We start from the raw sequence: 15,745 nt of genomic DNA, 5'->3' as shown, positions 1-15,745 counted from the left end.
TTTCATACTGTTGGGGGGTGTGTGTGTCCCTTAGTTTGGGGATTGATAGATTATTTCCTTACGTATTTTCTAATTTTGAATAGTGAGCTCATCTTCAACAGTGCCTTATCTGTGGAAATTCTGTGGAATCTGTCTTTAGAAAGTATCTCTCCAGAAGGGGTTTATCTTTGCCTTTTCTGGAACCCCAAGGTTGATTCCGTATGGTGGTGTCTTTTCCCCTGCACCCAGAGAACATGCTGAGACAGACAAGCTTCCTGTTTTCTTCTTTTGTTGGTGGGAGGATTTTTTTTTTTTTCTTTTTCAATGTAATGTTAGCCTCTGGGAGTCCTGGCTACATGTAGGCAGAGGTGGTGAGTTTTAATTCCACTTCCTTGTTTGGGTTATTCTTTATCCATTTTTTTTTCAATGTAATGTTAGCCTCTGGGAGTTCTGGCTATACATAGGGAGAGATGGTGAGCTTTAGTTTCACTTCCCTGTTCAGGTTATTTTTTATCTAGGAGAGCATTAACACCAAGCACAGGTTCATATTTCGTGCTTAGTACCTTTCCAGTGTTTGACTCCCCAAGCTTTCCCTTACTTAGAGAGCATTTAAAGGATGTTTGCTATATTTTGATCACTTTTTTGTAACACATATGTATTGGGATGCCATTGACATCTACCTTGAGGCTTTGGCCTTGAGGTGATGTGTGAGTCTAATTGTACAGCTCAAAGCAGAGGACTTCAGTGATTTCAAGGTCATTGTTTTATACACCAAGGATTTCTGTGAACAACAATAATGCAGATTTTTCTCTTTTGTGGCATGTACATGCTTGGCATGAAGCTTTCAAACTGCATCTGTCTTCATTTCCTTAAATTTTCTCAAAGTTAATGAAAGTTAAATGAATTTAAGGGTATGGAACTAAAACTACAAATACTTGTTTTTTGTTTTCGTTTTTGTTTTTTGATTAAGTGGTGTAACCACAGAATGTTTTTGTAACTTTTACAAATATATTCATGTGTAATGTTATTATCAAAAATATTCATTGGGGATTACACAATAAAGCAAGTCTTCAACATCTACATAACATATGAGAGTGTTATTGGTACTTAATGAAAGCCTATCTTTAAAAGAAGTAGGCATTCCTTGAGGGAAAAGTGTTATGCAATTGAGAATTTTGATTATCCTTATTGCTTTACTGTGATTCACCACTAAAACTGATTTCTTAGTAAAATATTGCTTCACTTTGATTTCAGGAGTCTTCCTTACATCACTGAATAATGAATGAGGATGAGAGAGAGAAAGAGAAGAGGTATGCATTCATAACTGACTGACATTTCTGTCAAAGCCCTCTCCCTCGTGCTCTGTTCCCATTTCACATCTAGCAAAATGCTATTTCCTCAGGGAAGCCTAATTCACTCAGAGAAATGTCGTTTCTCCAGTGTTTTTTTTTTTTCCATAACTCTCAGCCCCAACTCTATTATAATACTTAGCACATTACCTATTTACCTGACAGCCCTCTTCCTCAAACTGTGTCCTCCATGCCTTGCATAGTGCCTGCCCAGAGCTGACTCTAATGGTTGTCAAATGACTGACAAGTATACAGTCCCTGATATTTTTAGAAGACTGTTTTTGAGCCTTGGCTTGCCTACAGCTTAAATTCATTTGTGTTTGAGAAGATAAATTAATTTATTTTTCCAGATCAAACTTCTAAAATAAATTCAAGTACACTGATCAAAAAGATTTTGTCAAAAGTTTGCAGTATGATCTGTGGTTTTTAAAAGTAAAAAATAAAAAATCAATTAGCATTTTATGGTTCAGTCTCCTCTCTGAGAAGAGCATTGGCTTTGAGAGAGCCTCTTGTGTGATTATAGACCACTTAGAAAGAATTTAATTTTATCAGAAACACTCTTGCTAAAGGATGTAATAATATATGGTGGAACAAAGACCCACTGTTAAATTCAAATTAATTTGGACTTATTTTATATAATTCTTAGGTCACTGTGCCAGGTACTGTGCGGGGCTTTGTTCTGGAAGAGACAAGGAGACAGATATGGTCCCTACCCTCAAGGGCCCCACAGCAAAGGGAAATGAAGTTGGCTTTCATTTCCTTATTTTAATAATGATTATTATTGTTGCTCTATGGGTAATCAAAGGACTGGATTTTTGCTCAAATATTGACACTAACTTCTCCCTTTCTCTCTTCTTACCTTCTATTGTTCCATCATCTGATTTCCCCACCCCACCCTTGCCATTAGTAACCCTGATTGGTTTTCTTTTTCTCAATTAGGGATGAATCTGATGAATTCGAAAAGGCAAAGAAGGCTGAATTAAATGCCGTCTTGACAAGACTCCGCAAAATACTGCAAACTCATGGCTATCCTGTAAAAGGAGACAAATCGGAAACATCACAGAGCACCACTGTCCTTTCACAAAAGGACAAAGGTTTGATTTGTTCAGCCTCCACCATCATTATAGGTTTTCGATTAGCCACATTGAAAATTAGCTGTGGGTGGGACAACTTGGTCTCTCACTTTACCTCAGACATTCGTTGGGAAGAATTAATGATTAGAGGAACTCTTGAAGTACCTTCTAATACACAGATAGTTTGTTTCTTTGCATTCACAAGTTTGTATATGGTTGACACTTAAAATGTGATTGAGATTCATGCAAAAGTGGGCCAAGGAAATGAAAATTAATAGAAGCATATGTGGGAAATAATGCAAATTTCTGTATCTTAAGCACTTAAAGGTATGTAGTAAATGTTGCTGAGGGAAACATGGCCCCGAGCCTGTAAAATATTACCTACAATATTTTAAGGTTTAATTCAGTGGGTTTAACTCAAAACATCTGAGTAAGTCATGCCCATAAATATGTAATTATACTGTAATAATCTCTTACCTTAAAATAATTTTTGACCCCATGATACCTCCAGGTATTGCCCTATTTCTGTGTTCTCCTCCTTCACAGAAAAACTTACTGAAATGATTTTATGGGCCCTGTCTCCACTGGCTCACATCCCATTCTTTCTTCAACCCACTTCACTGAGGCTTTAGCTCCTACCATTCAACTACAACTACTTTTGTCAGGAATACCAGTGACCTTCACATTGCTGAATTATTTGGTTTAACTGTCCTCATCTTTCTTGACTTTTCCAAAACATTGGACATGTGACCACTCCCTCCTTTTTGAAACACTTTTCCCTCAGGTTCCGGGACAGCACAGTCACTAAGTTTCTTTCCTGGTTCATTGGCGTATTAGTCCACTTTCACACTGCTGCTAAAGATATACCCAAGCCTGTGCAATTTACAAAAGAAAAAGGTTTAATTGGACTTACAGTTCCACATGGCTGGGGAAGCCTCACAATCATGACGGAAGGGGAAAGGCACATGTTACATTGCAGCAGGCAAGAGAGAGAATGAGAGCCAAGAGAAATGGGTTTCCTGTTATGAAACCATCAGCTCTCCTGAGATTTTTTCACTACCATGAGAACAATATGGGAGAAAGTGCACCAATGACTCAATTATCTCCCACCAGGTCCCTCCCACAAACGTGTGGGAATTATGGGAGTACAATTCAAGATGATATTTTGGCAGGGACACAAAGCCAAACCATATGAATTGGCCACTCTTTATCTGTGTTTTTTTACTTCTTCCTCCCCTTTCAACTTCTAAACATGGGTGTACCCATGGCTCAGTCCTTGGACTTTTTTCTCTTTTATATTTACACAGTACTCATTTTCCAGGTTACCTTATCTATTCCCTTGATTTGAAGTGTTATGTAGATATCAGTGACCTCCACTTTTAAAATCTATCTCCAGCCCTGAGCTCCTTCCCTGAGAATCATACTTATTATACAATTAGCAAAAGAGTTTTCTACGTGATGTCCTCAATTGCATATTAAATAGAAGGGTTAACATGGCCATAAAGGAACTCTTGATACCCCTACACTGCATTGCCTGTCTCATCCCCACCTCCAGTTCTCTTCATATCAGTAACTGGCAACCACCAGTCGTTCTGCCAGGCGCACAAGCAAAAAGTTTAGAAGCCGTTCTTATTTCCTCCACTTCATTCACCATCCTATCCAATTCCTCTGCAATATTTTTTTGGCTTCTACCTACACAGTATGTTTCATATCTATACATTTCTCACCATTTGCGTAGCCTTGATGTACCACCCAAATCCAGGCCACCATCATCTCTTACTTTTTTTTCTTTTTCTTTTTTAAATTGATCAATAAAAATTGTGTGGATTTATGGTATAGAACATGGTATTTTGATATATGTATACACTGTGGAATGGCTAAATCCAGCTAATTGATATATGCATTACCTCACATACTTACCTTTCTCCGATGAGACCACATCAAATCTACTCTCTTAGCAATTTTCAAGTGTACAATATATTGTTATTTACTGTAGTCACCATGATGTGTAATAGAACTTGAACTTATTCTAACTGAAATTTTGTATCCTTTGTCCAACATCTCCCCATTCCCTCATCTCTTACTTTTGATGAAGGTTCATAGCTAGATTCTGCCTCTATCTTTGCTACCCACTTCATTCTGTTTGCAACAAACAGCCATAGGGATCTTGTAAAAATCTACCATGTCACTCTCCTGCTTAAAAGCACTTCATGGGCTGGGCACACTGGCTCACACCTGTCATCTCGGCACTTTGGGAGGCCGAGGTGGGTGGATCACCTGAACTCCTGAGGTCAGGAGTTCAAGACCAGCCTGGCCAACATGGTGAAACCCCATCTCTACTAAAAATACAAAAAATTAACTGGGTGTGATGGCAGGTACCTGTATTCCCCGCTACTCGAGAGGCTGAGGCAGGAGAATAGCTTGAACCCGGGAGGCGGAGGTTGCAGTGAGCTGAGATCGCGCCACTACACTGCAGCCTGGGAAACAGAGCGAGACTCTATCTCAAAATAATAATAATTAAAAGCATTTCATGTTTTACTCAGCATAAAATACAAACTTCTTACCATATACCCTACATGATCTGGCCCTTCCTATCTCTCAGGCTTTCCTACTGCTTTACCCCCTGGTCATCCCACTGCGGCCACTTTGGGATCCTTTCGTCTCTTCAAATAGGCAAAATGATTTCCTGCTTCATGTTGCACTTACTGCTTCATCTCCCTGAGATTATTTGGTCCCATATCTTCACACAGTTGCTTTCTTGTCTATCAAATCGTAGTTCAGATGTTACCTTCCTAGTACCTTCCTAGTAAGGCTTTTCTTGATCACCCGATCTTACCAATTATTGTACTTGCAGATACCTGAAACTGTCTGTTCTGTTGTCTATGTGTTGATTATTTGTCTACGCTGCCCCATCAGTCTGTAAGATACAAAAGAACAGTCACCTTATTTTTCTTGTTTATGCTATATCCTGAACCTGTAAAGCAGAATATGACCCATAGCAGAAGCTCTGTAAACATTTGTTAAATAAATGAATAAAAGAGGTTCAGTTTAACAAGTGTTAAATCCCTGCCATGACTTAAGTACCATGTTAGACATTGGGGATATGGTGAAGAATTGGATATGATGCACACCTTAGAGAATAAACAAAAACAAGTTCATGGGTAATAGTAAAGTAGAAAAGTCCTTTATGATTTATTTATAAAATACAGTGGTTATCCTTTCTTGACAGTATATAAACTCCCCTATCTTTTTTATTTCTTTGAATGAAGTATAGGAGGTGAAAGTTATTAGATGGAACTGGAAGGCAATGGAGAAATTTCTTCAGAAATTGACCGTGGAAGAGTATCATGGGTTGTTTCTTGAGTTTGAAGAGCTATGTCTAGAATTGAGTTTCCAAGCTGGGACAGTGGTCAGGATCACTGATCTTGAGGCATTTATGCAGTTGGCATGGTTTACTTTTCATGTTACTCCTATTTCACACCCAGTTACACACCCTATTTTCATTCCCTCATCAGTGAGGGCTCTAAAGCTCTCCTTATGCATGGCCTCCCTCTTACCCAACTCTACTTCTAGGAACGAGTCAGAGACTCGTGCCTGTCAAGAAAGCAATAGCCACTGTAAACATTATCCTTGTCATACGATTTTATATTTTTAATAGAGATCAAAGTTGTATGCTATGGGTCTCATTTTTCTGTGAGGAGAAGGAACTAATGTTTATTGACATGAAGTATTAAAATCACTTGAGATTAGAGGGCTGTGTTAGTGAAGTCCCTTTGCTAGTGAAGTTAGTGGAGTAGGGTGGAGTTGGGGAGGTAGAGAGGGGCACATGTTGACAGCAAAGACAGGAGCAGAAACACACTTTTCATTGAGGAAACCAGAAAACCCTGAAGAATGTGATAGGACGGATGGGGGAGAGGACAGTACCAGTAGCTTGGAAGAGATGAAAGATAAAGCTTGAAGATATTCTAGTTAAGGGACCTTGTGTAAAGCTTAAATAGATGAAACTAAAGAGTGGAATTTCATAATTTAGTCAGGACTAGGGGAGGACTTTGGGGGTCTGGACCTACTTAGAGCCCCTTGACTTACCTGGTGGATTATGGATACTGGGTTTTGGTAGAACTCCTAAGAGGAAAAAAATAACTAGAAGTTGAAAAATCATAAAAGTGTTTAACAGGTCATAATGTGTGGGGTAGAAATTGAGTTGGATGATCTTCAAAGTCTTTTTCAATTCCAAACACTTCTGTGTTTGTGATCATTTATATACAATTAGTTAGCCAACATCAGATCCTTCATTAGCACTCAGCATTTTCTCATGAGTCTTTTCTATAAATTAGGTATAACTTTGAAAAATCTAATACCCATAGCTAATCATTTTAATGTGATACTGTTCTGTACTTTCTTCCTTTTTCTAAAAAGACAAAGTCAATCCAAAAAGCTCTCAAAGGAAATTACATTGGATTCCATCTTTTCATACCTATGATGACTTCAACCAAATGATGCTACAGGTAAGAGGGCTTTTGTTCTTTGATTACTTCATATGTTGAATACATGTAATAGAAGACAAAGAATAGTGTTCGTCAAAGTGTGATTAGGAGATAATATGCATTAGAATCAACCAGAGAGCTTGATAACTTAAATCGTCTGGATCAGAATCTCAAACCTCTTAGGGCCAGGAGTTTGCATTTCTCTCAAGCTCCCCGGATGCTTCCTATGCCAACTGAGTTTTGAGAAACACTGATTTTGAGTGACAACAAGCACAAATCTTTGCATAGGTTAGTGGCAAGTTAAGTGGTTATCTGGTAGACTCTTTCAACATAGATGGTTATACTCTAATGAATTAGCCTTCAAGTAGTTGTTCCCCGCTCAAGAATGTAAGGTGTTTATAGTTTCTATCTCCAAGAGAACTGGTTAGTTTCACAAGCCACAAACTGCACTCCGAAGGACCATATTCCTTTGAGTTGGACAGATAAGGATACAGATTTTGCCTTTGTCACTTACTTGCTGTGTGTCTTGACTGAATTACCATCTCTGAGCCTTGATTTCTTTCTCTTTAAAATGAGTAAAAATGATCTTTATCTCATTGAGATGATGTGAGAATAAAATAAAGTGAACATGTGTAAAATATATAGTACACTGTTTGGCAATATTGGACACCCAGAAATTATCAGTCTGGTCCCTTTTCTCTTTCGGTACTGGCTGATCACCCAGCACTATGACCATTAGTGGTCATAATGGTGTCTGAGAAAGGCATTGTGTGAGTGAATCTTTTCAAACCCATCCCAATGTTAGAGCCAAAATTCTACTGACTGTGAATGAGTGGAACCATATTTTAATATTCTACTTCATTTTTCTTCCTTTTAAGCAACAGACTCTCACTTTTTTTTTTTTTTTGACACAGGGTCTCACTCTGTCATCCAGGTTGGAGTGCAGTTGTATGATTGTAGCTCACTGCAGCCTCAGCCTTCTGGGCCCAAGCAATCCTCCCACCTCAGCCCCCAAAGTAGCTGGGACCAGAGGTGCACACTACCATGCTCAGCTAATTATGTTTTATAACTCTTTATAGAGACAAGGTCTCACTGTGTCACCCAGGCTGGTCTCCTGAGCTCCTGGGCTCAAGCGATTCACCTTGGCCTCCCAAAGTGCTGGGATTACAGGCATGAGCCACTGCACACGACCCTCTCTCAATTTTATTAAAGGTTTTGTTTTAGGGATCCTATACACAAATATTTGCTAAATAGAGGACTTAAAATGTGTTATGTGAAATCTTGTTACCAATTTTATGAAACCAGATGCTTATTTGAAATATTTTAGAAGCTAGACAAGGTATAACTACACCCTAGAGGGATAATTATGTTCACAACTACAGAATATATGGCATTCAACTGGAAGGATCAGAATATCTTGGGTAATTCCCTCCTTTCCACTTTATTCCCCTCCATTAGGCTTTAATAACTTCCCTAGAAAAGTCTGTTCTTTATTCATGAAGTTTTTTCTTGCAATAAACAAGCTCAGTCTGACCAATCAGGGCTGACTTCAGGCAGAGAGATGGAAACATCAGGAAATCTGAGAAGAGGGACAGTAGAGGGCTCTTTCTCTTCACTTTCTAGTTTCATTACAGCTTTGGCCATTCTTTTGAAGCATGAAAGAAAGTGGAGTTTGGAGGGCAAGAGAGCAAGGTGCCTTTGTTTCTTATGGCTTGTATTTCAGAGCAATGACTTAGCTTTGGATGTTTCCTTCCTGTTTGCCATACTGTTGGTCAAACGTAAGAGCCTCCTGACATCTGTGTAACAACCTACACAGTGCTCTCATGTAGAGTAGCCACTCTCATGTAGAGTGCTCTCGTGTAGAGTAGCCTACACAGTGCTCTCATGTAGAGCATCCTCTTATGAGCATCCTCATAAGAAGCCTATGAGTAAGTTAATAATGATGTTGATCCTTTTTACTGTAGGAAAGAGGAGACCAAACTGGGAGAGCTTGCACCTTGCACCTTGTGCTACTCCAAGACCTGTTGAGTAGCACAGCTAAGTAGCACACCATGTTTCCTCACTTACACTCCAGCCCATGGGGGTCCAGACTGACTCAGAGCAAACCATCTCAGTAGAGAATGTGGTAATCAAAATGCCAAAAGCAAGCAGACATACAAAAAATGAGTAGAGGAGCAAAACGCCTTACCAGATCCGCCTAGACTGTTTTCTGAACCTATGTGTTTGGAAGGTCACTTCAGGCATGTGGCAGTTTTGGACGTTATCTTTTGACGTCTAATAGGAAATAGCAAGCACCCAGTTTTAAAAACTTTTACTTAAAATTTTATCTTACAAAAATGTATATAACATATATTAACAGTTAAAAAATAGTACAGGTAACACTGAGGTTAAGAAATAGAGCATTACCAGATCCTTTGAAATCCCCTTTGTCATGATCTTCTTCTTCCACACCACTTCTTCCCTACCACTTCCTGAGTTCTGTATCAATATTCCTTTGCCTTGCTTTGTATTTTTAGGACAAGTGTATGCATCTGTAAGTGATATGTTGTTTTCTTTTGCATGACTTTCACCTTTATATAAATTGAATTATATTGTATGTATTCTTCTCTGACTTGATATTTTTGCTCAACCTTTTTCAATTCATCCATGACACTGCATGTAACTCTAGTGCATTCATTTTTACTTCTGTATTCTTGTTAGAACATACTGTACAATTAACCATTTTACTGTTGATGGGCACTAGAAATCGGTTTTAGCTCATGCTCCTTAGGAAGTAGAGGCAGAAACAAAACTTACATGCTAGGGTTTTAGTGGGATATACATTCTCAGGATAGTGAGGGTGAGGGGGAAAGAAAAGTAAGGCAGGGAAGAAGGGAACTGAAATTTAGGATAGTTTATTACCAAGCTGGATACAGCTTCACAAGAACACACAGTGGGTTGTTCAGTCACTCTTAAACTATGTAAAAGGCACCGCACCTTAGAATAGTCTGTATAGGGGAGGAAGGGAAAATACTGTATCTACCAGTTCCTTTCTATCTCCTGTCATTTTCTGTCTCCTGTCCTTAGTCAAAAGTCACCTGGCTTTTTTGGAAACCCACTGGGGTACCCAGATCCGATGCCCCAAGGTGGATGAAGTTACTGCTTTCATGAATCCAGTCACTTTGGATGGATACTGAAAACCCCTACTGCTGGCGGAGTTAGGAGACTAGGCTGGGACTGCAAAAGGAAAGCTAAAATCCCTGGCTTGATTGAGGGTGGGATGGGGTATGAATCGGAGGCGCATAAACTGGGTCTTGCGGAGCTGTAGGTTTTTGTTATTGAGAGCAGTTTTGGTTTGAACATTTTTGTTCGTATATCCTTTTCCATATAAGCAAGAGTGTTTCTAGGTGTATATCTAGGAGTGAGATTGCTGGAGGGTAGAGTGGAGTGGTAGGGTAGCTCCCCTTTACATGAAAATGACAATGCTTTTCAAGTGGCTGTGTTTCACTGTGTATTTTACTGTTCATTTATATTCTTAGTAGTAGTGGATGAAAGTTCTTATTGCTCCACATCCTTGCTAACAATTTATTGTCTAATTTTTAAATTTTTGTCAATTGGTTGGGAATGGAATGGTGTCTTGTTTCATTACAAATGACAATGAGCATCTTTTCACAAATTTTGAGGCCATTTGTGTTTCCTCTTCTATGAGATGCTTGTTTCTAACCTTTGCTCAGTTTCTTATGATATTGTTGTTCTTTCTAATTATTCATATGTTGGAGATTTTAAACAGATTCTGGAAATGAATCACTTGCAAGTTATGTGTTGCAAAATTCTTGTTCTAGTTTGAAACTTGCCTTTTCACTATTTAAGGTGACTTTTGACAAACAGAAATTATTAATTTTAAAGTAATCAAATTTACCAAAGAGTGTGTACTTTCTTGTTTAAAAAATCCTTAACCTACCACAAGGTAATAAATATATTCTCTTATATTTTATTTTAAAAGCTTTAACGTTTTATCTGTTATATTTAATGTGTTCATACTTTTTGAGTTCTTTTTTGTGTATGCTATGAAGGAGAAACATTATAAAGATAAGAGAATATTTTAAAGTAGTGATTTTGCTGTTTAATGATGATGTGATTGGTTATATTTTTTACTTCTTCTCAAGTTACTTTTTGTAATTTATATTTTTCTAAGACTTGCTTTCAAATTTGTTGGCATAAAGTTGTTCATAATGAAGCTTCTGTAATGATATCCACTTTTCACTCCTAATATTGTTTGTGTTTTTTGCCCCATGATTCGTCTTACCAGAGTTTTGTCAATTTTAATGTTCTTGTCGAAGAATTGACTTTTAACTCTCTTGATTCTCTCCATTGTGTCATTATTTTTTATTTTATTAATTTCTGCTATTTTTATTATTTACTTTTTTCTACTTTTTTGGGTTCGTTTTTTGTTCTCTAACAATTTTAGATTATTTAATTCATTGATTTCTAACCAATTTTCTTTTCTAATATATACACTTAGGCAAAGATTCCCAAATGTTGTTTTAGCTGCATTTCACAAGTCTTGATAAATGGTGTTTAAAAAATTATTATATCATAAATACTTTCTAATCTCCATTATAACTTATTATTTGGCCTGTTTTTTTATTATTGTAAAATGTATATAACATGAATTTATCATTTAATCACTTTTAAATATAGAGTTCAGTGGCATTAAGTACATTCACATTATTGTGCAACCATCACCACCATCCATTTCCAGCTTTTAAAAGCTTACGTAATTGAAACACAATAACTCCCCATTCTCACTTTCTCCCAGTTCCTGGTAACCACCATTCTACTTTGTGCATCTATCTATTTGGCTGTCCTAGGAACTTCATATAAATGGAATCATACAGTAGTGTCCTTTTGTGACTTGTTTCACTTAGTATAATATCTTCATGTTTCATCCATGTTGTAGTATGTGGCAAAATTCTCTTTCCTTTTAAGGCTGAATAATATTTCGTTGTTTGTTATACATTTTGGTTATACATTCATCTGTTGGACACTTAGATTGTTTACACCTTTTAGCCATTATGAATAATGCTTCTGTGAGCATAGGTGTACACATATCTGTTTGAGTTCCTGCTTTCAGGTTGTTTTTTTTTTTTTATACACCCAGAAGTGGAAATGCTGAATCACATGATAGTTCTATGTTTAGTTATTTGAGAGACTGCCATAGAGTTCTCTATAGCAGCTTTGTCATTTTACACTAACCTCAATAGTGCATAGGGGTTTCAATTTCTTTATATCTTGTCCCAAAACTATTTGTTTTGTTTTAATCATAGCCCATCCTAATGGGTTTGAGGATTTCGTGACTTTATCCAAATGTAGAATCCTGTTTGCAATTACTTGGGCTTCCTGAATCTTAAGATTGATGTATTTTATTACTTCTGGATAATTTTCAACCTGTATCTCATTGCGTATTTCCTCTTCTCTGTTATATTATCTCCTTCTGGAACACTGATCAGACATATGTTGGACTTTCTCATTCTCTTCTCCATGAAATGAATTTATCTTATTTTTCCATTTGTATGTCTCCTTGTGTTACATTCTGAGTCATTTTCTCAGCTCTTTCCAGCTCAACAATTTTATTTCTGGCTGTGTTCTAACATGCTATTTAACCTATACATTAAGTTTCTAATTTTGATGACAATATCATCTATAGACATTCTGTTTGATTATGTTTTATATCTCACGAGTCAGTTTTGAGTCTCTTGTTTCTTCATATTTTTAGTGCCCTTTGTTATTTATTTAAGCCTATTAAGCATGCTTGTTTTGTATTCTGTATCTGATAATTCCAATATCTGTTATTTTTTAAATATGATTCTTTATTTTATTATGTCTGTTGCCTCTTGTTCATAATGCTTCATCTCTTCCTGTGTTTTATTTTTATTATAAGCTCGTATTATTTGTAACTTTATCTGCATGAGTTCTTGATTTTGATTTACTTTTGTTAGACATATGGGGTCAGGATCACTTTAAACTAGATATTAGACTTTGGTCGTTGAGGGCCACACAGGTAGTATATGAATTCTAGCTCCAAGTTTGTGTAAAGGTGGGCTTCTGCTTAGTGCCTCCTAAAGTTGACTATTTTCTCTTTTCCTACTCTTCCCAGGACTGAGGCTGAGGGAGGCATGCACATTCCCTGTCTCCTTTCACTGGATAAGATTTTTCTGTTTCACCTGTTGAAGGTGTCACCCTTTTGGAGACCTGGCTTTATATTGTGGTCTTTGATTTCACCTCCTGCCTTGTACAGGCCTCGGCTTTGCTTTTGTCCCCCAAGCTCTAGGCCATCAGTGTTGGAAGATAGTCTCAAGGCAAATACAGGGTCTAATATTCTCTGATGTCTTAATTCTCACAATCTAGTCATTTCTGACACCAGATTATTTCCCTTACTTTACCAATAGCTTGGTCCTGTTTTGAAAAATAAGTTTTAATATATTTTATTCATCATTTTAGATATTCTCTACCAGGAGGCATTTGTCTGGCTATTGAATCCATTATATAGCAGGAAAGTGATGGCAATATCCGTATTTATAAGGAGATGACTAACCTAACCACAAATGAAAGTGTCCTTAAAATATTTTTAACTTTTTTGAAATTAAGTGTTCTTAAAGTGAAACAACCTACACATGGAAATGAATCTTCTTAGCTTGTGTTAGAGAATTTCATGTTAATTGGGTGTACATTGAAATTTGTTTGTTTAAGTGACATATCATTTGATAAACATTTCATGCTTAAGGTTAAGTAGATTCTGTGTAGGAGGCAGAATAATGGAATTTTAATTAAGTCTGTGCCTATTTTATTGATATTTAAGGACTGCAATACATTTCAGTGTGCCATTATAATTATCTAAGCATTTAGCAATAAAGCTATCATTTTATTATTGTTCCACTATTTAATTACATTATTATCCTCTCGTCATTAGTTATTAGATGGCTTTATGATTACACTGAGCGCAGATGGAGTGATCATTCATGTGGCTGAAAACATCTCTTCTCTTCTTGGACATTTACCAGTAAGTTCTTTCTACTTTTGGGAAAGTGGATCATTCTGGTTTGTTGTTTAGGGGTTCATTATTTATTTTCAGGAGCATAAAGCTCATCAGAGAAGATGTTTTCCATGTTGTCAAAACGTGCCCCTGTTTTATTGTCATTTTCATTGGTTTCAGAATACTGTAGATTGGGTGCCTTTGTAAGCAACACAAATTTACATTTTATAGTTTTAGAGTCTGAGAAATCCAAGATCAAGGTGCCAACAGATTTGGTGTCTAGTGAGGGCCCACTCTCTGGTTCATAGACATCTTTATTCTTATTATAACCTCATATAGTAGAAGAAGCAAGGGAGCTCTTTTTTTTTTTTTTTTTGAGATGGAATCTCACTCCGTCACCCAGGCTGGAGTGCAGTGGTGCGATCTCGGCTCACTGCAACCTCTGCCTCCTGGGTTCAAGTGATTCTCTTGCCTCAGCCTCCTCAGTAGCTGGGATTATAGGCACACGCCACCACGCCTGGCTAATTTTTGTATTTTTAGTAGAGACAGGGTTTCACCATGTTGGCCAGGCTGGTCTCAAACTCCTGACCTCAAGAGATCTGCCCATCTCGGCCTCCCAAAGTGCTGGGGTTAAAGGCATGAGCCACCATGCCCAGCCTAGGGGTCTCTTTTATAAGGACACTAATCCCATTAATCATCTCCAAAGGCCCCATCTCTTAATATAATACCGTCACATTGACAGTTAGATTATTTCAATATATAAAGTTTTGGGGGACATAAACATTCAGTCTGTAGCAAGGCCTTGATATTCCACTTATACAGGTGCTTGAGGAGGGGTTACCTAGAATACATTTACCAACAACAACCCTCCCACACAAACTGTCTGCCATTGGCATGGTTGTGTTAACAAAAAGTTTTGGGAGAGGATATGAAGAAATTGAAACCCCTATGCACTATTGGTGGTAGTGTAAAACAATCATATCTCGGTTGTTTTCATTACGTATTCCTCATTCCACAGAGTTGTCTCAAGAACTTGACAAACCCTGATCCAGAGATCTATAGCACTCAAGTTTGGAACATGGAAATTAATAGAAGCTAGGGTTAGATTATCCTGTAGTTAGGTTGGAAGTGGATTAAAAACATTTCACTAGTTTAGCCAGGCCAGTTGGCATGTTCCGTGGCCTGCTTGGAAACTCAGAGTCCTTACACCCTTTAAAAAAAAATTACAGATGCGGCCGGGCACGGTGGCTCACGCCTGTAATCTCAGCACTTTGGGAGGCCGAGGCGGGCGGATCACGAGGTCAGGAGATCGAGACCATCCTGGCAAACACGGTGAAACTCCATCTCTACTAAAAATACAAAAAAAAATTAGCCGGGCGTGGTGGCAGGCGTCTGTAGTCCCAGCTTCTCGGGAGGCTGAGGCAGGAGAATGGCGTGAACCTGGGAGGCAGCAGAGCTTGCAGTGAGCGGAGATCGCTCCACTGCACTCCAGCCTGGGTGACAGAGCGAGACTCCGTCTCAAAAAAAAAAAAAAAAAAATTACAGATGCTAGAATCAATCTCTTTTATTTCTCATTCTCTTTCGTTTTTTTAAAAAACAGTTTACATTTTCAAATTCAGCTTATATTTGTAGGCTACCAAAACAGCTGAATAAAATGCAAATAGAGATATTTATTGGATTGCACTTTAGTATATTTAAATCATAGAAGGAAAAGATTCTTTTAAAATCTATATTTAAAGAAGGAATGTGTGAGTATGATCCATTACAGCTTAAATTTTATTATAATGAAGACCAGAAAACTACCCAAATTTTTGTGGCATCAGATATTGCTTAAACCAAATTGGTCAT

General features: G+C 37.6%; 1 protein-coding gene across 2 annotated transcripts in view; it reads left to right on the top strand.

Annotated features, from left to right (window-relative positions):
- Positions 1–15,745, top strand: part of LOC105495887 (PAS domain containing repressor 1) — a 102,936-nt gene that overhangs the window by 32,958 nt on the left and 54,233 nt on the right. For both annotated transcript variants that reach the window (XM_071088829.1, XM_011765787.2), the window contains exons 2-5: positions 1,234–1,289; positions 2,268–2,422; positions 6,818–6,906; positions 13,835–13,924. In XM_071088829.1, coding sequence (XP_070944930.1) covers positions 1,258–1,289; positions 2,268–2,422; positions 6,818–6,906; positions 13,835–13,924 — 366 coding nt within the window. In that variant the 5' untranslated portion in view covers positions 1,234–1,257. The remainder of the gene's footprint in view (positions 1–1,233; positions 1,290–2,267; positions 2,423–6,817; positions 6,907–13,834; positions 13,925–15,745) is intronic.

Source organism: Macaca nemestrina, chromosome X, assembly GCF_043159975.1.
Source record: "Macaca nemestrina isolate mMacNem1 chromosome X, mMacNem.hap1, whole genome shotgun sequence".
In the NCBI taxonomy this organism is placed as follows: domain Eukaryota; kingdom Metazoa; phylum Chordata; class Mammalia; order Primates; family Cercopithecidae; genus Macaca; species Macaca nemestrina.
Note: the sequence above shows the minus strand (reverse complement) of the source record. Positions and strands in the feature narration are given on the sequence as shown.